The sequence below is a fragment of the Chiloscyllium punctatum genome, chromosome 16, assembly GCF_047496795.1.
Source record: "Chiloscyllium punctatum isolate Juve2018m chromosome 16, sChiPun1.3, whole genome shotgun sequence".
Lineage (NCBI taxonomy): Eukaryota > Metazoa > Chordata > Chondrichthyes > Orectolobiformes > Hemiscylliidae > Chiloscyllium > Chiloscyllium punctatum.
The window spans coordinates 40,450,737-40,471,921 of NC_092754.1; the positions used below are offsets into that span (position 1 = coordinate 40,450,737).

The 21,185-nt window shown below is 46.0% G+C and overlaps 1 protein-coding gene across 3 annotated transcripts in view; it reads right to left on the reverse strand.

Annotated features, from left to right (window-relative positions):
• The window catches only part of LOC140487167 (endothelin-converting enzyme 1-like), a 329,267-nt gene that overhangs the window by 221,350 nt on the left and 86,732 nt on the right, over positions 1 to 21,185 (reverse strand). The window contains exon 1 of one of the 3 annotated variants that reach the window (XM_072586788.1): positions 11,230 to 11,326. The exons of the other annotated variants lie outside the window; for them this stretch is intronic. Coding sequence (XP_072442889.1) covers positions 11,230 to 11,241 — 12 coding nt within the window. The 5' untranslated portion in view covers positions 11,242 to 11,326. Of the gene's footprint in view, positions 1 to 11,229; positions 11,327 to 21,185 lie in introns of those variants that run through there. 3 annotated transcript variants of the gene reach the window in all.

The following is a 21,185-nucleotide window of genomic DNA, read 5'->3' on the forward strand; positions in this document are numbered from 1 at the left end:
ATAGAAGGAAACAATCTGCTAAGGGAGATTCAGAAGCCAGGCTACAAAATCAAAGACAAGACATCAGAAAAGGACATGAATTTCTGATTACTTTACAAACCATGTAAACACTAGCACTGAGCCAGTTCAGAGGTTCAAAGTCATGGCTTGAAGACAACGGGAGACAATGAGCCAAGAGCACTTTCACTGGGATGAAGTTTCCTTAAACTAAGCTGGGACTAGTACCCTCATGAACTGAATAGTTAGGGTAATAAAAAAGGTATTTAAACTAATAATTAAGAGGGAGGATTCAGGTAAAGGTAATTTTTTTTCTAAAGAGAGGAGTCAACACTTTTAAGCAGAGTAGTAACCTGGTAAAATTAAGCTGGTTATGCCAGGAAGGGAGCTTAATAACCGTGGACTGGTGAGGCATGGTTAGTCAAGTCAGCCCGATGGCTACAAGGTAGTTTAGCTATTGACAGAGCCCCACTCCCCAGCCTTTGGCCACCAGAGCAGAAGGCTGTGAGGACAACAATATCAAGCTCATCATTTACAGAACTGTGATGGTTCCTGCACGCCTATATGGCTTGGAGACATGGACTGTCTACCACTAGGGACTGGAACAGTACCAGCAACACCGCCAGTGCAAGGTCCTGCAAATCTACTGGGAAGACAGACGCGTCAACACCAGCATCCTCAACCAGGCCAACACTGAGGCACTGATCTCCTCCCCCTCCGCCCCGGATCAGTTGCGATGGGCTGGACACATCGTCCCCATGCTCGACACGAGGCTCCCCAAGCAGGTGCTCTCCTTCCAACTCCAAATCAGCAGGCAAGCCCCAGGTGGACAGAGGAAGCATTTCAGGGACATCCTCAGGGCCTCACTGGTGAAGTGTGGCATTCCCACAGACACAAAGGCAAATCTTAGCAGGATTTACACACTTAATGGTAAAATCCTGGTGAGTGTTGCTGAATGGGACTAGATTAGGTTAGGATACCTAGTCGGCATGGACGAGTTGGACCGAAGGGTCTGTTTCCATGCTGTACATCTCTAAGACTCTATGACCTAGGAATCACTGACCCAAGACCTTCCAATGTAGAGGAGCCGCATCCAGCAAGGCGTCAAGCATCTGAAGACTTGCTGCTTGGATTAAATGGAATCCAGGAGGAAACAGCAAAAGGAGTGCACTGTCACACTAAATGTGCCACCCATCCCTTTCCATGAACACCTTCTGCTTCAAGTGTAACAGAGCCTGTAATAGTCTGTACCGATACCAAGGGACTCACCCTGACAATGGAAGAGAGTCCTCCTCATCTGTGAAGGACTGCCAATGATAGTGATGAGGAGGTAGTTGAGCAGAAGGCCAAGTTCATGGTCTTTAACTTCCCTTCCAGGTGCAGTTGGGGTCTATCTCCTCTGCCTGACCCACAGTAAAACCATGGTTTAGTGATCAAATATTTGAGGATACTCCCATTAACAGAAAACGGGACACTGGAACTAAAGCTTCATCAGGTAAAGCAACAGAAGCACACTATCTGAATGCAACTTAAATCACTCATGAAAAGATGGATCAATGTTTGATATGAATCCTTGCTATTGGTGTCTCTTATCTCCTGAGACTTGAGCAAGATTGGAAACTAAGTCGAAAGCAAGTATTCCAGGTCACTTGGGCTTTCAGATAAAAGCAAAAACGGAAAACAGAACCGGAGTAGAACTGATTAGGAAAGAATCTTAACTGCACAGAATCAATGTGGGTAGATCGAAGAAATAACAGCAGACAGTCACTAAGTTTATAGGCCTCCTAACAGTAATCAGCACTGGGCAGAGTAGTACGGAACAAATAACATAATAATCAACAGAGATCTTAATCTTCACAGAGAGAAGCCAAATCAAGTTTATGAGATGTACTGAAGACATGTTTTGAAAACACGACAGCAAGAATATAAGGGAGTGAACGATCTAAGATTAGTATTAAGTATTGCAACAGGCTTAAATCAGTGATGTCTCGTACTGTAGAAGGTCCTCTGGGGAAAAGCAATGATAAATTTTATGTCAGGTTTGAGAGAGATGTGGTCACGTCCAAAATTGAGAGTCTTAAAATTTAAACAAAACTAATAGAGTCTTAAATATAAAATAAAATTAATGGGTGATGAGGGATGCATGTCGAAGGCAAACTAGGAAATTAGAATAAAAATAAATGCCCGCGTTGCTTATCTAAAGAGATTGTTAATAACTGTCGATGAAGATCTATTCCTTGAAATGTAACCTCACGACTCAAGAAATGAGAGAGAGAGAGAGAGACAGAAACTAGTGAAGGAGAGACCAGAAAGTCTGGCTTCAGTAACAAGGAAAACATGCTGAGGGCAAATGGGTGTGGTCATGGAAGGCTCATGGCATCAACGACAAAGTGAAATGTCCCGTTGTTAGAAGCATAATTTGGCTGTTAAGTCAAATTTAATTTGGCAGCTTCTAGTTTGTGTTGAAGTTATAAAAGGACGATTCTTAAGGAGGCATTGGCATAATGGTATTGTCATGGGACTAGTAATCTGAACCTCAGAGGATAATGTTCTGGGATTGGCATTCAAATCCTATCATGGCTGATGGTGAAATCTGTATTCAATAGAAATCTGTAACAAGCAGCTGCTCTTTTGTCAATCATTGTAAAACCCAGCTGGTTCTCGAGTGGCCTTAACAGGTCACACTCGACGTGTGACTCCACACCCAAGCAGGGTGACTAACTCTTATCTGTCCTCTGGGACAATAAATACTGATGTGGCCAGCTACGGCCACATTGCATGAACAAATATGAAAAGAAAACTCAGTAACTTCTCCATTTGGAGTGAATCACCGAATCCCTACAGTGCGGAAGCAGGCCATTCAGCCCATCGAGTCCACACCAACCCTCTGAACAACATCCTAGGACACTATGTGCAATCTATCACAGCCAACTCACCTAATCTGCACACCTTTGGATTGTGGGAGGAAACCGGAGCACCTGGAGGAAACCCATGCAGACACGGGGAGAATGTGCAAACTCCACACAGACACAGTTAGGTCCCTGGTGCTGTGAGGCAGCAGTGCTTAACACTAACCCATGCTGTTCACTACATTTGTTTTCTTTTGTTTAACAATTTGTTTGTGGGATTTGTAACATACAGCAAGTTCCTCTGAACATCAACATTTGAAAGTTTCATACCTTTTCCAAAAAAAAATTGCCTATGTTCTTATTACCAAAATTAACTTCCTCAGACTTCTCCACATTGTAGTACACCTCATAGGAGTGCACAATCTACATCTCTTCTCAGCCTCTTTGTATCCTGCTCACAGCTTACGACCCCACCTAACTTTGTATTATCAGTAAACCTAGAGGCATTACTACCTGTCTCTTCATCTGAGACATTAATATAGAATTGCAAAGCAGCAGAGCCCTCAGCACAGATCCTGGCCTTGCTGTCATCACAGCCTGCCAACTTTAAAATGCCCCAGTTATCTCTACTTTCTTATTCCTGTCCATTAACCAATCCGTCCAAGCTTGAAGCCGAGGAAATCCGTGAATATAGAATACTTGGATTTCCAGAAAACACTTCAGGAGAGAGTGTGGCTATCAGCTTCATGAGTTTATGTAATGTTTGCCTGGATTGAGGACTTATTAACTGACCGGGGTAAATCCAGGTTGCTAACGATACAAACCTGGTGGAAATGTCAGCTGAGGAGGGGACAAGGAGACTGCAAAAGGATTTAAATCAGTAACTTGGGTAGGGAAACAGTGAAACTGACCACTCTGGCATGAACAGCAGCACTGGTGTTTTTGAGAGATGGACAGCCATTAGCACATTTGTGTATTCAGTAAGATTCAGGTCCCTTGTACATGAACTGCAAATGCAGAGTTCAGCCCCTTCTTCTCGCATGGGATGTGGGCATCATTGGCTGGGTCAGTTTTGTGTCTGGAATAGCTGCACAGAGGCCCCGATTCCATCACCAAGTCACCCTTTACTTCCACGTGCACAGTACATACTTTGATCAGCGAGCTCAGAGCCAGGCCCTAGCTGGAGGAGAGTCTCTTAAACTCCTGCTCATATCTGTCAGCCAGGGCTCCCTGATCGTTCCAGGTCAACAACCCCAATCAGGGAATGTGTACTCAATGAAATCCACCTGGCTAACCTCATTAAAAATCACTAGAGTCCCAACCCTCACTAACCTAAACTAAATGGCTTGTGAAACCATTTCAGAGGGCAGTTATAATAGTTCCCTTTTGTGGTGAAAAATATTTCTAAGAGACATGGCAAGAGAACAGACTTGATATGGAAGTTAAGCTGGTGTCTCAGTAGCTGGAGCAGTTCAAGAGGGTTATGTGATCAGCTCCTGGTTGTTATAAGTTCCTAGCTTGGATGTGTCTGATGTTTTCTTCATACATTACTACATCCTGATCGCCCCAAGATCCATCCCTCACACAACAGAGGAGCTCAGAGCAGAGATGGCGAAATAGGCAGATGTATCCATTGTTCACGAACAGACACATCATGCGATTTTAAAAGAAGGCGCAGAAAATCAAGTAGAGACCATCACAACACATGAATATTACAGGTCTATGGGGCTGACTGACACTGCTCAGTTCATAACAAAACATGGCTATGTGATGCAAAACAGCATTCTTCCCTGGAGAGACGTTAACAGGGGCCAAAGATCAGAGCTGTTCATAACACGAGATTTACAGTCCTACAATGACTGGTTGTAAAAGCTGATTCAACAAACTAGATAATTTCAGAGCCGGGATTATAACGTTTGTTAAAATGCTGTTTGGGATGTGGGTTAAGCTATCATTGCTCACCAGAATGCCAGGTGAGCCACTACTACACTCCATCTGAAGAAAGTTCTCCATCATGCTTTTAGGGAGTTCTAGCATTTTGACCCAGTGATGCTGAAAGAACAATGGGATCCTTTCTAATCCAATCCTCTGCGACTGGAGAGATGATCTTAATTACATTGCTCATGAGATGGGGGCTTCACTAGCCGGCCAGCCTTTATGGTCCATCACAAATTGCCCTTGGGAAGGTCATGGTGAGTTGCTTTCTTGAACCGCGGCAGTCTACCTGCTGTAGGTAGACTCAGAGTGGCCTTTGGGAGTACCAGGAATTGGACCCAGCATCAGTGAAGGAATGGTGATATATTTCCAAGTCAGCATGGTGAGTGGCTTGGAGAGGAACTTGCAGGGGATGGTGTTCCCATGTATGTGCTGTCCTTGTCCTTTTAGACAGTAGAGATTGCAGGATTAGAAGGTGCATTTTGTGGATGGTCCACACTGCCATCAATGTGCGTCAGTACTGACAGGAGTGAGTACTGAAGCTGGTGGCAAGGTATTTAATGATAAGCATCATACTAACTCCCACAGTGAGACTAATTGGAATTATTTACAGTTTCCAATTGAGCAATGAAATCAACAAGACGATCCAGTGTACATGCTCAATTGCACAGATTGCCCTTTACCTTGCAATCCAACCAAGTTTCATTTTGGTGCATTTTCCACCATCAACAACTTACAGTTAACCCTAACGTCAGGAGTGTAGGGGATGCTTAGTTAGACCACAGGAGCTGCTAGGTAAAACAGTGCAGATGCTGAAAATCATAAATAAAGACAGAGAACATCAAAAACACTCAGTCGGGCTGGCAGCATCTATGGAGAGTAAAACAGAGTTAACCTTTCATCGAGCAAAAGACTTGAAGCAAGGGAATGGGGGGTAGGGGGTGTTCAACAACTTAGGAGTCAGGAGAGATTCAAATGGCAAAAGGATTGTGGGTGCAAGGCCAAGTGAGGGCTAATAAGGACCAAAAAAAAGAGTTCAGAGAACACCAGTTAGAGGAAACACAGAGGGTGGCAAGGGTATCGAATGTCCTCTGGGTGGGTTCGGCAGCAGCACTACTGATTGAGCTGGTCAGGTCCTGAAAGACATAGCTGCTAGACTGGGTCTGCAGTAGGTGGTGAGGTAACCCACAAGAAAATAAAGCATACTTGACCACATACTGACCAATCTGCCAGCTGGTGACAGTATCGGTAAGAGTAACCAAAGCCCCCTGTTCACATTGAGAATAACCTCCATTGTGTTGTGTGGCACTATCACCGCGCTAAATGGGACAGACCTGGAACAGATCCAGCAACTCAGGATGGGACATCCATGAGGCACTATGGGCCATCAACAGCAGCAGAAGCTGTACTCCAGCACAATCTGTAGCCTCATGGCCTGGCATATCTCCCACTCAACCATTACCATCAAGTCAGGGGATCAACCCTGGCTCAATACAGAGTACAAAAGGATATGCCAGGAGCAGCACCAGCCACACCTAAACAGCAGGTTTCAACCTGGTGAAGCCACCCAAATTGCTCTACTTGCGCACCAAACAGCATAAGCAACTTGTGGTAGAGAACGCTAAACAATCCCATAATCAATAGATCAGATCTAAGCTCTGCAGTCCTGCCACATCTAGTCATGAATAATGGTGGACATTTAACAACTCATTGGAGGAGACTCCACTAATATCCCCATCCTCAATGATGGAGGAGCCCAGCACATCAGGGCAAAAGATAAGTCTGAAGCTTTCGCAGCAATCTTCAGCCAGAAGTGCCGAGTGGATAATCCATCTCAGCCTCCTCCAGAGGTCCCCAGCATCACAGACACCAATTCACTCCACGTGATATCACAAAGTGGTTGGAGACACTGGAGACTGCAATGGATGGGTATTCTGACCATATTCCGGCAATAGCAATGGAGAGCTGTGCTCCAGAACTTGCTGCATTCCTAGCCAAGCTGTTCCAGTACAATTGCAACACTGGCACCTCCCCAACAATGTGGAAAATGTGCCCAGTTATGTCCCATGTACAAAAAGCAGGACAAATCTAACCCAGCTAATTATCGCTCCATCAGTCTACTCTTGATCATCAAGCAACATCTACTCAGTGATAATCTGCTCTGTGACACCCAGTTTGGGTTTCACCAGGACCACTCAGCTCCTGACCTCATTACAGCCTTGGTTTAATCAAGGACAAAAAAAGAGCTGAATTTCAGAAGTGAGGTGAGAGTTATATCTCTTGATATCAAGGCCGCACTTGACCAAGTATGGCATCAAGAAGCCCTGGCAAAACTGGAATCAATGGGTATCGGTGGCTCACTACTGCTGTTTGGAGTCATGTCTGACACTTAGGAAGATGGTTGTGGTTGTTGGAGGTCAGTCATCTCAATTCCAGGACATCTCTGCAGGTATTCCTCAGGGTAGTGTCTGAGGCCCAGCCATCTTCAGCTGCTTCAATGACCTTCCCTCCATCATAAGGTCAGAAGTGGGAATGTTCATTGATGATTGCACAACGTTCAGCACCATTCGCAACCCCTCAGATAATGAAGTGGTCCATGTTCAACAAGATCTGGACAACATCCAGGCTGGGGCTGAAAAGTGGTAACATCTTGGTGCCAAATAGTGCTAGACAATGACCACATCCAAAGATGAATCTAACCACTGAACCTTGACATTCAAAGGCATTACCCTCACTAACTCCCCCGTTATCAACATTCTGGAGTTGCAATTGACCAGAAACTAAACTGGACTCACCACACAAGTACAGTAGCTATAAAAGCTGGTCAGAGGATAGGAATACTGTGGTAAGTAACCCACCTCCTGACTCCCCAAAACCTGTCCATCATCTACAAGACACAAGTCAGCAGTGCTAGAATGCTCCCCACTTGCTTTCTATGACAAAGCAGCCTACCTGATTGACACCACATCCAAAAGCATCCACTCCCTCCATCACTGACGCTCAGTAGCAGCAGGGTGTGCTACCCACAGGATGCTCTGCAGAAATTCACCAAAGACCCTTCGACAGCACCTTCCAGCACAACCTTGACCACAGAGAGGCCAAGGGCAGCCGATACATGGGAACACCACCATTTCCAAGTTCCCCTCCAAGCCACGTGCCATCCTGACTTCCCAACATATCATTACTATTAAGTGTCACTGGGCCAAAATCCTGGAATTTCCTCCCTAAGGGTATTGTGGGTCAAACTACAGGAAGTGGACTGCAGCAGTACCAGAAGACAGCTCACCCCACCATCTTCTCAAGATGGACTAGGGAACAAAGGTCCTGATGTTCAACAATTCAAAAATTGTTGAATGAGTCCACAGGGCTGTAGTATAGCTGGTTGAAAGGGGATGAGCTGTTCCTTGAACTGACTTTGTGCCTCACTCGAAGACTGCAGGAAGCTGCAGGCAGGCTGTAGTCCTGGTAGTATCAAGGTATCAATATAGATAATAGATGTACAAGGGGTCAGGAGCACTGGGTCATGGGCTGAATAGAGGTGCTTTCACAAAAGAAGTCCTCCAATCTGCGGTTGGTGTCCGCTCTCTACAGTAGACTGCATCACGGGGAGTGAATACAGTCAACCAACCTGAAAGAACAGCATGGAAAGGTATTGCTTATCTTGGGGCATTTGAAACCATGGCAGGTGAGGAGTCAGGAACCGGAATTAGAACTGAGATTTTATTGTCAAGAACGCATGAGTACCGTGAAACGTGTTTAAAGTCACCATTCTCAAAATATCAGCTTAAAACACAAAACCAGAATTTTAAAAACAAACAGAACCAAAAACAAAAGAACAACTGTCCAGATCTTAAGGGGGGCTTATCCAAACTAAAAGGAGAAAGTCTAGATTTTAAAGTGAGCCTTCCCTGGGCCTAGCCCTGGCCTGGAGTCTCAATCAGCCTCAATCTGGGACATGTGGCCGCCCAGAACTGCTTGCTAGCAAATGGTGAGAGGGGGGTTAAATGTTGGAAATGATTTATTTTTTGTCCCTCCATGCCCAATCCTGAGAGGCGGGTGTGGCTGGCTAAGGAAGCATTTATTATCCATCCCTAACTGCCCCTTGCACCTGGGTGGCATTTAAAGAATGGTGTCAAATCAGCCACGTTGTCATAGGTCTGCAAACCAGACCAAGTAAGGCTGGAGATTGCCTTCGCCAAAACAAAGGCATCAGTGAACCTTTTTTTATTATGAAAACAACTTTGGACAAGAGTTACCGCTAAACCTGCTCTGAATTCCAGATTTATGAATGGAATTTCACTATTTACAGTGGTGGGATTTGAACCCACATTCCCAGAGCTTTAGCCAAGCTCCCTGGGTTACACGCTAAAAGGGAATAGCTCTATGCCACTGTTTCACCTTCAGGAATTGGAATTAGGTTTATTATCACATATTTCGCTGCTCGTTGGATGCTGCCTGAACTGCTGTGCTCTTCCAGCACCACTAATCCAGTATTTGGTTTTCAGCATCTGCAGTCATTGTTTTTACCTTATTATCACATATAGTCAAGGACAGGGAGACATGAATACAGCAAAAAGTGCACAAAGTCACCAATTGATTAGATTCTCCTCAGTGTGGAAACAGGCCCTTTTGCCCAACCAGTCCACACCGACCCTCTGAAGCGTAATCCACCCAGACCCATTTCCCTCTGGCTAATGCACCTAGCGCTACGGGCAATTTAGCATGGCCAATTCACCTTACCCGGACACCTTTAGACTGTGGGAGGAAACCGGAGCACCTGGAGGAAGCCCACGCAGACACAGGGAGAATGTGCAAACTCCACACAGATAGTTGCCCGAGGCTGGAATCAAACCCAGGTCCCTGGTCGTGTGAGGCAGCAGTGCTAACCACTGAGTCACCGTGCCACCCCATCACCATCTTAGGTACAAATTTACCCCAAGTACAAAACCTTAGATTTAAATTAGAAAATTGAAGAAATAAAGTTAAAAGATCAGTGGACTGGAGTGTCCCAAAGGGAACAGTCATTTCTGCAGGCAGAAGACTAAATGCATTTGGTGGTGACTTCACAGTGGCTTTGATGGTGGATGGTCCACTGAATACAGAGGCTGATTGGCTGGAACGGGAGGTCAACAGGATTCAAATAATCTTTCTTGGGGAGGTGGGGGGGGGGGGGGGGGGGGGAGGGGGTGCAGGGGTAGGGGTGAGATGAGAGGTTCAGGAAATGGGATGGACACAGTGGAGCTTGAGCTTAGGGGTCTTCAGTTGAGGCAAAATGAGTTCCATCAGGAATGTTGGTGCGGAAAGTTGCTTCATCAGAGGTGGCAGAGATGGAGAGATGGGGTGAATGGAACTGGAACAGAGGAGGGTACAGAGGGTGTAAAGGGTGTCACTGATGCACCCACAACAACTGCCACCATGCTCAAAGACAGCCCTCCACACAACACACTTGTTTCCAAATCAAAACAGCTGGAGAAAAGCAGGAGCTGAGCGATGGATTGGGCTCTGCAGTGACACTGAGGACAAGGAGAAGAATTTCACCAAGTTTCATTTTGAGGAGCATCAATTATAGACGGATGAGCGAGGGATTGAATAACCTGACGTGCAGAGAGCTCCAGCCATCACACTGGACAGCCATTCTCCCTTGTCACTTTTGCTGGCTCTGGGTGCTCTCGGTTTAACAGGAGCTGCTGCACATTTCCAATGCAGCTGTTTCCACGGGCGGAGGATGGAACAGAAAGATATGCTCGGACGCGTCTTGCCTTTCACGACCTCCTAAATTCTTTGAAAACTCGGTCAGTGCGGTGATCCTTTTATCTCAGTATGAAAGGAAACGAATTATAACTTCACTCATCAAACGGGAAATCTGGCAACCCAACTGTGTTCCTCCCCCGTCACTTCACCAGACTCCGAGGGGAGGTGAAAGCTCAGCCCAAAAGCCTTGACTCGAACCTGGGCTGTGGGCCACATCAAGAGGGGATAGAGTGAGGCAAATAATTACCGAAATGTGTGGGGCGGGAGAAGAGAGGAGGAGGAGGTTGCTGCAGTGGACTGGGAATTACAAACAAATGCAAAACCGAAAACAAGGAGCTAGTCGCTAACCCCACGCGTGGCAGAGGAGCTGCCACAGAAAGTGAACAGATGAAATTTCACAGAGAAGTGAAACTACTGTGTACAGCAACTGGACTCCTTTACGCTCAGCAAAAGTCAACAGTTAGCTCCAGCAGTTCACCGGCAATCATTAAACTTCCTTCTCCTGCGTTAGAATCAACGCAGCAGTTACCGGGGGGGAACACAGCGTGAAGAGGACTCAAGGTGGGAATTGGCTGCACTCTCCTGCTGGCATCTAATTTCACACGATCAACACAGACAGAGAAAAAAAATTCTTCATAAAACATCCATCAAATACAACTCCTCTCCCCCCCCCAATTAAAGAAAACCCTTTCCCTACCATGCTGGCCATACACTGTGCTCTGCTGTACCGTTCCTGTCTGTGTTAAAGGAGCCTCTCCCTGCTATTGCACAACGTGAGGCAGCACCGAAACGCCCACTCCCCCGATTGACAGCGCCCTTCCACCAATGGCAGGGTCAGGGGCACGGCGGTGGGCGGGGATTTTGACACGGCATTCACCAATCCCATTCCAGGGGAGGCGGGGCTATGGTATTTGCATTAACCTCTTCGGTGCTGGAGGCTGTGTTTTGGAGAGTCTGAGTTTCAGCAGCAGTTAATGATGACAAAGGTGTCGTCCACCTTTCTTGGAAGGAATTCAGGAAACACTGACTACACTGTTAGAAGACCCAAAGACACATACACCAAACACCACCAACTTCATCAGCCAGGACAGTATCACCAAGATGGTGGGTCTATGCCTTACCACCCACTTCACCTGCAACAACAAAACCTACAGACAAACCAATGGAACACCCATGGGATCTCCGATGTCAGGGTTCTTAGCACAGGCAGTAATGCAGAGACTCAAACAGCTCTGCCAAGCATCCAACCCAAAATTTGGGTCCACTACTTGGATAACGCCTTTGTTATCACTAAACAAAACATGTTAGAGGAAACCTTCAAGACCATCAATAATACCCTTACTGGCATAAAATTGATTAAAGAGGAGGAAAACAACAACAAGCTGACATTCCTAGATGTCGTAGTAGAGCTAAAAGCCAATGAGTTAGAGTGGTGCTGGAAAAGCACAGCAGTTCAGGCAGCATCTGAGGAGCAGGAAAATCGACGTTTTGGGCAAAAGCCCTTCATCAGGAATAGGCTTTTGCCCAAAACATCGATCTTCCTGTTCCTCGGATGCTGCCTGAACTGCTGTGCTTTTCCAGCACCACTCTAACCTAGAATCTGGTTTCCAGCATCTGCAGTCCTTGTTTTTACCTAAAAGCCAATGGGGAAACTTCAAACCAGCGTCCACAGGAAAACAACACATACAGGCCAAATGCTGAACTTCAGAAGCAATCATCCCAACACCCACAAACGAAGCTGCATTAGAACATTATTTCAATGCACCACCACACACTACAGCACAGAGGAACTATGCAGAGCAGAGGAAAATCATCTATACAGTGTATTCCAAAAGAACCCAATGAACACAGTCCGCCAATTTCTCAATAACAAACCCAAATAAGCAGACAAAACATGTCCAGAAACCCTAGCCAGTCTCCCCTACATTAAAGACATCTCAGAAATGACTGCCAGACTACTCAGACCCCTTGGCATCATGGTAGCCCACAAACCCACCAACACACTAAAACAGCAGCTGATGAACTTGAAAGACCATATACAGACAACAAGCAAAACTGTCATTTACAAAATACCTTGCAAGAACTGTAACAAACACTATATTGGACAAACAGGCAGAAGACTAGCTACCAGGATACACGAACATCAACTGCCCACAAAACGACACGACCCACACTCACTAGTATCTTTACATACGGATGAGGAAGGAAACCACTTTGACTGGGACAACACATCCATCCTAGGACAAGCCAAACAGAGACACGCATGAGAATTCCTAGAAGCACGGCATTCCAACCAGAACTCTATCAACAAATGCATTGAGTTGGATCCCATTTACCGCCCCGTGAGAAAAGGAACAGGAAATGACATCACCACAGAAAATGACGTCACCAACCCAAGGAGACCTAAACACATAAATAAAAAGCAGGCCATACTACCAGTGCTTCATGAGAGGCTCACTGATGATGTCACCTAGTATGGTGATGAAATGTTTGGAAACAAGCCTTCTAGCTCAGCGAGCAAACCTACATCCAGAACCTCAACCTGAGCTACAAGTCTTCTCAAAACTCGCTAACATATCCATTTTGTAAAAGTTCAGCATCTAGTCAGAAAGCCCAGTAAATGTTAGTACACGTCAAGTTCCAATATACTGCACTGAGGGGCATAAACAGTTGGTTGAGTTAGAAATTTTGACTCTGTCCCCAGGAAAACAGTTTGTTCTTCTCTTGTTTCTTAAGCTAAGGCTATGGGCATCTGTGATAGCCACACAAAATTGCACCACAGTTAGTGGGATCATGGTTGAAAGCCTCAGCCAAAGGGTTGCACCACTGACACACTCCGTCCGAATTGAACTGAAGGAGAGCCAGCGAGAACGATGATGCTGATAGAGTGAGAAAGCACAAGTGAGAAAGAGAGAGTGCGAAAGAGTGAGGGAGAAAGATAGAGGGATAGAGGTAAAGGGAGAAAGAGAGAGGGACAAATAAAGTGAAATGAAGAGAGAGAGAGAAGGAAAGAAAAGAGAGACAATGAAAGAAAGGAAGAGAAAGCAAGAAAGAGAGGACAGAGAGAGAAAAAGAGAAAGCAAGTGAGAAAGAAAAGGAAGAGAGAGAAAAAACAAAGAGGCTGAAAGAGGGAAAAAAGGAAAAAAAGAAAGACAAAGAGAGAAAATGCAAGTAAAGAGATAAAGAGAGAGAGTAAAAACAAGATGAGGTAACACTTCTTGATGTAAATAATAGGAAAGGACTTTTCCTGTTTACAGTGTGGGAGTGCTGTGTTGTCTCTAGCTTTGCAAATCACTGGGTTCACTGTGCAGCATCCCCAGTGCTGGAATGAACATGCTTGATAGCTTCCAGGAGACAGGGTGTATCAGCAACTCCCTGACTTGTTGGATAATGGCTATGGTCAGAGTCAGGGTCAGAATTCCCTGATAAACCACAGTGCAGGGTCTAAGTACTGGGTTGATGCCCATGAAGGGTACTTGTGCCCGGTGTGTCTGTGTGTGTCTGTGTGTGTGTGTGTGTGTGTGTGTGTGTGTGTGTGTGTACCCTTCCCCATCAAAGCAGGGCTCAGCTCAGTTCAGTTCTCCAGTTATGAGTGAGTGCAGGTTGGGGATCATTCACAGCTTTCATGCCTGTATCATGGAGTCATGCAGCTCAGAAGTGGTCCTTTAGCCAATTGAGTCTACATCTAGGGATCAGCTTGACCCCCCAGTCATGGCACTGCCCTAGATTCCTGTTTTTGCAATCATCTGCTTTGCCTGTAAGCACATTCATCTCTCACCTTCAACCTCAAAGACCAATGCCTCATGAGTTTCTTGATACAAGGACAATCTACAACATCTGAGAGACACTAAAGTGGAATTGGAATGGAACCTGAAGCAGTCTTGTGGTGCGATGATAGCATCCCTACCTCTGAGCCAGGTTCAAGTCCCACCCGCCCTGGAGGTGTGTAATAATATCCCCTGAACAGGTTGATAAGAAAAGGTTCAGAAAAGATTTATTAGGATGTTGCCAAAAATGGAGGATTTGAATTATAAGGAAAGGCTGGCATTTTTTTCACTGGAGGTTAAGGGGTGACCTTATAGAGGTTTTTAAAACCATGAGGGGTATGGATAAGGTGCCTTTTCCCTAGGGTAGAGGATTTCAAGACCAAGGGACATATTTTTAAGGTGAGAGGAGAAAAATTGAAAAAAGACATGAGGAACAACTTTTTTTACACATTCGTGTGTGGAATGAACTGCCAGAGAAAATGGTGGGGCCAAGGACAGTTACAATGTTTAAAAGACATTTGCATAAGTACATGAATAGGAAAGGTTTGGACGGATATGACCAAGTGCAGGCAGGTGGGCACTAGTTTAGTTTGGGATTATGGTCAACACGGACCGGTTAGACTGAAGGGTCTGTTTCTGTGCCGTATGACTCCATAAACAGCACCAGGCCTGCACAGTTGCACTGTGCTAGCTAACAGAGGATGTGGTTAACCCAGTCAAAGGCTGCAGACAGGGTGAGAAGGACAGGGAGGAAAATGTACCTTCATCATAGCCACGTAGCACATCATCTGCGAGATTAATAAGTGCTGATTCAGTCTTGCCGCAGGAGTGGAGAGAGAGACACATACGGAATCGGCAGGAGGATTTGGCACCAGGAAGTGAGGCTGGAGATGAGACGACACTTTGAAAATACCATTGGGTGAAAGTTTGGCTTTGTAAAGGAGAAAGGGCCATGAAACACTTAAAAAGGGTTGAGAGGGAAAGCACCTGAAATGGGAGAATTATTGCTGATTCAAATGGTGTTAATCTTCATGATAAAGAAATCCTCACAAAATATTGCCCCATTATCAACAGCCCTCTTCCCTTTAAAATCCAAAAACATAGTGTCATCTTCTAGACTCGGGACCATCTTTCCTGGTTTGAAGAAGAAGCAGCTAGTTTGGGGGTGAATTTCTGCAAGGTTCCCCAACTGGAGAACGAAAGAGGAGGTGATGGCCTGTTGGTATCATTCCCAGACTATTCACCTGGAAATGCAGGAATTGTTCTGGGCGCTGAAATGTGCCATGGTAGATGGTGGAATTTGAATTCAATAAAAATCTGAAATTAAGAATCCCGGGATGGCCGTGAATCCATCGCCAATTGTTTTTCAACCAATTAATGGTAGTCCTTTAGGGAAGGAAACTGCTGTCTCTATCTGGTCTGGCCTACACATGACTCCAGAGCCACAGCAATGTGGTTGACTCTGGGACATTAGGGATGGGCAAAAAATGCTAACTTGGCCAGTGACACTTTCATTTTGCGAATGAAAACAGAAAAAAACCCTTATGATTGGCCAAAGCCATAAGGAAAAGCCACAGGGACAAGAACTCATTGCTCGAAAATTAAATGGATGCAAACTCGATGTTAAACTCTGTTTGTGTCATGAACCTTCACATCCAGTCATTTACATTTTCCAACTGCTGCTCTCTGAAGACTCCTAGTTAAATCAAAGTATTGAACAATTCAGCCTTGTTTAAATATCCTGGAAATAATCCCAGAAACATGTACCAATAGAGTTAAGAATATCTTCTCTCCCTGCTGGTTAATAGACTCTCAAATATTAAATTTAATGTCGATCTCACTGTCTGTGCAACTTCTCTGCAGCCACAACGCTATGTTCCTCGCTCTGTTCTATCTCCTTAATGCACTTTGTATGGTATGATCTGTCTGTACTACACACAAAACAAAACTTTTCACTGTACTTAGGCACATGCGACAATAATAAATCAAATTCGAGCTCGATCGATTGAAGTAATGGCCAATCCCACACTGGTACAATCAGCTAAATTTGAACTGTCCCCTGCAAGTAAAGTTCTCCGACTGCCTTTTTAACCACTTACTTCTCTAGCTTGACCTGACCGGGATTGAATAAGCAGTAGGTGAGACTCAGTTGGCTTTCCTATTCTGGCATCAGTCGAGGCCCTAACATTGACCAGCGTATGGCCACTTAACTGCCTCTTCGTGACTGGCTGTACTTTGTCAGCCAGCAGGAGGTCAGCAATATGCAAGATGCTGCCCGGGAGAAAGGGATGACCCTTCATCATGAGTCCCATTTTCGATAAGTGATGCCCCCCCACCTCCCCCCACCCCAAACGTCTGCCCCTCCCCACCCCTCCCTCCTGCCTGGACTATACATTTCAGTGCCCCCTCATCCCTGAGGCATCCTGTCGTGGTGCCAGTGAGAAGCTCCCATCCTCCATTTAACAAACCTGCCATCTGCCTCATGGCTCCCCCTCTTCAGGAATGAGATGAAGTTCCAGTGGTAACCACTGGTCCCGGGGGTGCTGTTAAGACCAATCCAATTGGTCAGTTACTCTCTGACCTTCTCCTCAGAGTGTTAAGTGATTGCATGGAGTGCAGAATGGGGTTTAGAGAGGAAGAGTGTTACAGTAATATTTTCAGGGGCAGGATATTGTCAGTTTTTCATTTTTAAAATGTCTATTCATGGTTTATGGGTATTGCTTTAGTGCCCATTGACTATTAAGAGTCAACTACATCACTGTGGGTCTGGAGGCACATGTAGACCAGACTTGGTAAGGATGGTAGATTTTCTACCATGAAAGACATAGTGAACCAGATGGATTGTTAACAATAATTGACAGTCATTGTATGGTGGAGAAAGTGAGGACTGCAGATGCTGGAGATCAGAGCTGAAAAATGTGTTGCTGGAAAAGCGCAGCAGGTCAGGCAGCATCCAAGGAGCAGGAGAATCGACGTTTCGGGCATAAGCCCTTCTTCAGGAAAAGTCATTGTATAGTCATCATTTAACCATCTTTATTGGATGTTTCCTGGTTTGGAGGGTTTGAGCTATATGGAGAGGCCGAATTTTTTTTAGTGTGGAAACAGGCGCTTCGGCCCAACAAGTCCACACCCACCCTCCGAAGAGCAACCCACCCAGACCCATTCCCCTACATTTACCAACTAACGCTACGGGCAATTTGGCATGGCCAATTCACCTAACCTGCACACTTTTGGATTGTGGGTGGAAACCAGAGCACCCGGAGGAAACCCACGCAGACACGGGGAGAATGTGCAAACTCCACACAGACAGTTGCCTGAGGTGGGAATTGAACCTGGGTCTCAGTGCTAACCACTGTGCCATCGTGCCGCCCACCAAATGAATGTATAGGGGTTATTTTCCCTGGAGTGTTAGAGGCTGAGGGGTGACATTATCAAGTTTTATAAAGTCATGAGGGGTATGGATAGGGTGAATAGATGAAGATTTTTTCTCATGGTGGGACAGTCCAAAACTAGAGGGCACAGGAGGACCTAAGGGGCAACATTTTCACACAGAGAGTGGTGTGTGTATGGAATGAGCTGCTGGGGGAAGTGGTGGAGGCTGATACAATCATAATATTTAAAACACATTTGGATGGGTACATGAATAGGAAGTGTTTAGAGGGATATTGGCCAAATGCTGGCCAATGGGGCTAGATTAATTTAGGAGATCTGGTTAGCATGGATGAGTTGGACTGAAGGGTCTGTATGATTCTGAGATATTCAGTGTTAACACTGTGCTAAGTGCGGCTGTATGACAGTCCAGAACACGATAACCTGTGGCTAGGGGTTTCATCCCAATGTTGGTGCTCTCAGTCACCAACTCTTCCACTGGTGAGAGCCCCTGTTGCTTTCTTCTGGGCAAAGCCCATTGGAATTAGTTGTCAAACCAACCACTATGGGGCTAGTAGTGGGCTTTTGGGTATTTGTCCTGATGCCATGACTGGCCCCTGATAGTATCTGCCACCACTGCACAGAGTAAATGTTGTTTGAGGTAGTATGTTGCCACCAATACTCCTTTACCTGTAAAACATCTAGGATCTGTCTAATTAGCTGCAATCAAGGACAGACTTCTGGTGAGTTTATACAGACAAGGGATCTGTCTTGGTTAAAATTCAGGTCTTATTGAATGATAGCAGTAAGGACAGCCATGTTATTTGTCAGCGACACTATCACATACTTCTGGAGCAGGTAGGATTTGAACCTGGGTCTACCACAACTGTGCCTTAAGACCCTTCAGAATTTCTAAGAGATTTGTACAGAATTCAAACTCCACCATGATGGGACTTGAACATGAATCTCTGAACATTATCAGGGTCTCTGGGGACTAGTAACCTGGTGATCATACCACTGGGCCATCACATCCCCCTCAGTGTCTGTCAGATCTTCGGAGCTGTGTAGAATATAGCTGCTCCCAATGTGGACTGGTGTAAATGGCACAGTCTTTACTCACATTGTGGGAGATCACAGAACGGGCAGCTTCAGTATTAACTGTTTCAGGACCAGACCCCTGTACAACAAACCTCTCCAAGGATTAAGGGACCTGGAGTCATCAGGAAGGGGCAGAAATCCCAACCCTCCCCTGCCAGATGCCAGCCAGTCAGAAGCTGCCAGCTGCCCAGGCAGTGTCGGTATCAAGTGTTGGCAATGCCCTTCGGGAGAGGACTAGGGTGGTGAGAGGTCCAGCTGAATGTAGGAGGGGTAGAGTCGCAGGAGGAAGAAGGTAGCTCACAAGGGCTGGTGGGGGGGGGGCTAATGTTGGGCTCTCAAGAAGCTCCTGTTTCTAAGGGCAAACCCTTCGATCAGGCACACTGTGTCTATGAGTAGCAATGGGCCAAGGCTCTTAAACTTCCATTAATTTCCCATATGACGCCATCAATTGGCAGAAGGGCACAGAGGGCACCCTGCAGCCTCCTGCCCAATTAATTACTTCCCATAACCTCAACTCGCCTCTGACAGAGAGCAATAGATTTCCCTCTGCATGCCCCTTCTCTGATTGATCAGCTTCCATTCTCAGACAGCGACTGTACTTTGACTCCTTTCAGATCACAGATGGGATGTTGTGAAACTTTTCCGTCTTATTATTCCTGGCAGTACCTAACTGACAGTCCAGGACAAATGGAATTGAATGAAAGGAAGACTTCTGTTTATATAGCACCTTTTCAGGTCTCTTCCCAGCCATCGAAATACACTTAGAACATAGTCAATGTTGCAATGTGAGAAACAGGAACAGCAAGGTGACCCCAGTGAGCACCAAACCTCACCATCTGAGCACAGGCTGGCAGAATGCATCAGGCACTGACAGCCTGTGGGGCTGTTACAGTGAGAGGATTTGGGCAGTGGGCGCAAGAAGATTAAAAGTGAAGAAACTTAAAGACAAAATGACAAAGAAAATAAACAGCAGGAGCCATTTCTGTCAGATTAATTCATCAGCCCACGACCTCAGCATCACACTCTTGTCAGAACCCTCTGCCTGAGGGTGTGCGAGTGGAAGAGTGAAGTGACCCTCTTGCTGGAGGTGGAATGTTGTTGTTGGCTAAACTCCCCAGTCCTCCCCGTCGACCCAGTCCGTGACTGCAGAGTGATCAAGTGTAACTGGTAAACAGGATGATTCCAAAATTCAGTTGGAAAGTGTGGTACGGTGGTTCAGTGGTTAGCACTGCTACCTCACAGCACCAGGGACCTGGGTACGATTCCAACCTCGGGCAACTGTCTGCGTGGAGTTTGCACGTTCTCCCTGTGTCTGCGTGGGTTTGCTCCGGGTGCTCTGGTTTCCACAATCCAAAGATATGTGGGTCAGGCGAATTGGCAACATACTAAGTTGCCTGTAGTGTTCAGGAATGTATAAGTTAGGTGCATTAGTCAGGAGTAAATGTAGAGCAATAGGGTAGGGGAGTGGGCCTGGGTGGGATACTCTTTGAAGGGTCGGTATCGACTTGTTGGGCCAAATGGCCTGTTCCCATACTGTAGGGATTCTATGGAGAGGCTGTCCCTCTTAGAATGAGGCATTTCTCCAGAGTGTGCATGAGTAGAGGAGTTGGGACGTTATGCTGAGATTGCACAGGTCATTGTTAAGGCCTCTTCTGGAGTACTATTATACAAAGGATGTTATTAAGCAGGAGAGGGCTCAGAAGAGATTTACCAGGATGTTACCGGGTATGGAGGGCTTGAATTCGAAGGATAAGCTGAGGCCTTATTCACTGGAGCACAGGAGATTGAAGGGTGACCTTATGCAGTTCATAAAATCATGAGGTCGGGGGTGGCGGGGGAAGCGCGGTAAAGATAAGGCGAATGACAGAAGTGTTTTCCCTTGGGGATTTCAAGACAAAGGGGCATTTGTATTTTCTTTACTCATTCACGAGATGAGGGTGTTGCTGGTTAGGTCAGCATTTATTGCCCATCGTTTAGATTAGAGTGGTGCTGGAAAAGCACAGCAGGTCAGGCAGCATCCGAGCAGCAGGAAAATCGATGTTTCGGACAAAAGCCCTTCATCAGGAAGCCTGCCAGGTGGAGAGATAAATGGGGAGAAGGCAGCAAAGAGTACAATAGGTGAATGGGGGTGGGGATGGAGGTGATAGGTCAGAGAGGAAGTTAGGGGAAGGTAGCAAAGAGTACAATAGGTGAATGAGGGTGGGGATGGAGGTGATAGGTCAGAGAGGAAGTTAGAGGAAGGTAGCAAAGAGTACAATGGGTGAATACGGGTGGGGATGGAGGTGATAGGTCAGAGAGGAAGTTAGAGGAAGGTAGCAAAGAGTACAATGGGTGAATACGGGTGGGGATGAAGGTGATAGGCAGAGAGGATGGTGGAATGTATAGGTGGAAAAGAAGATATGCAGGTAGCACAGGTCAT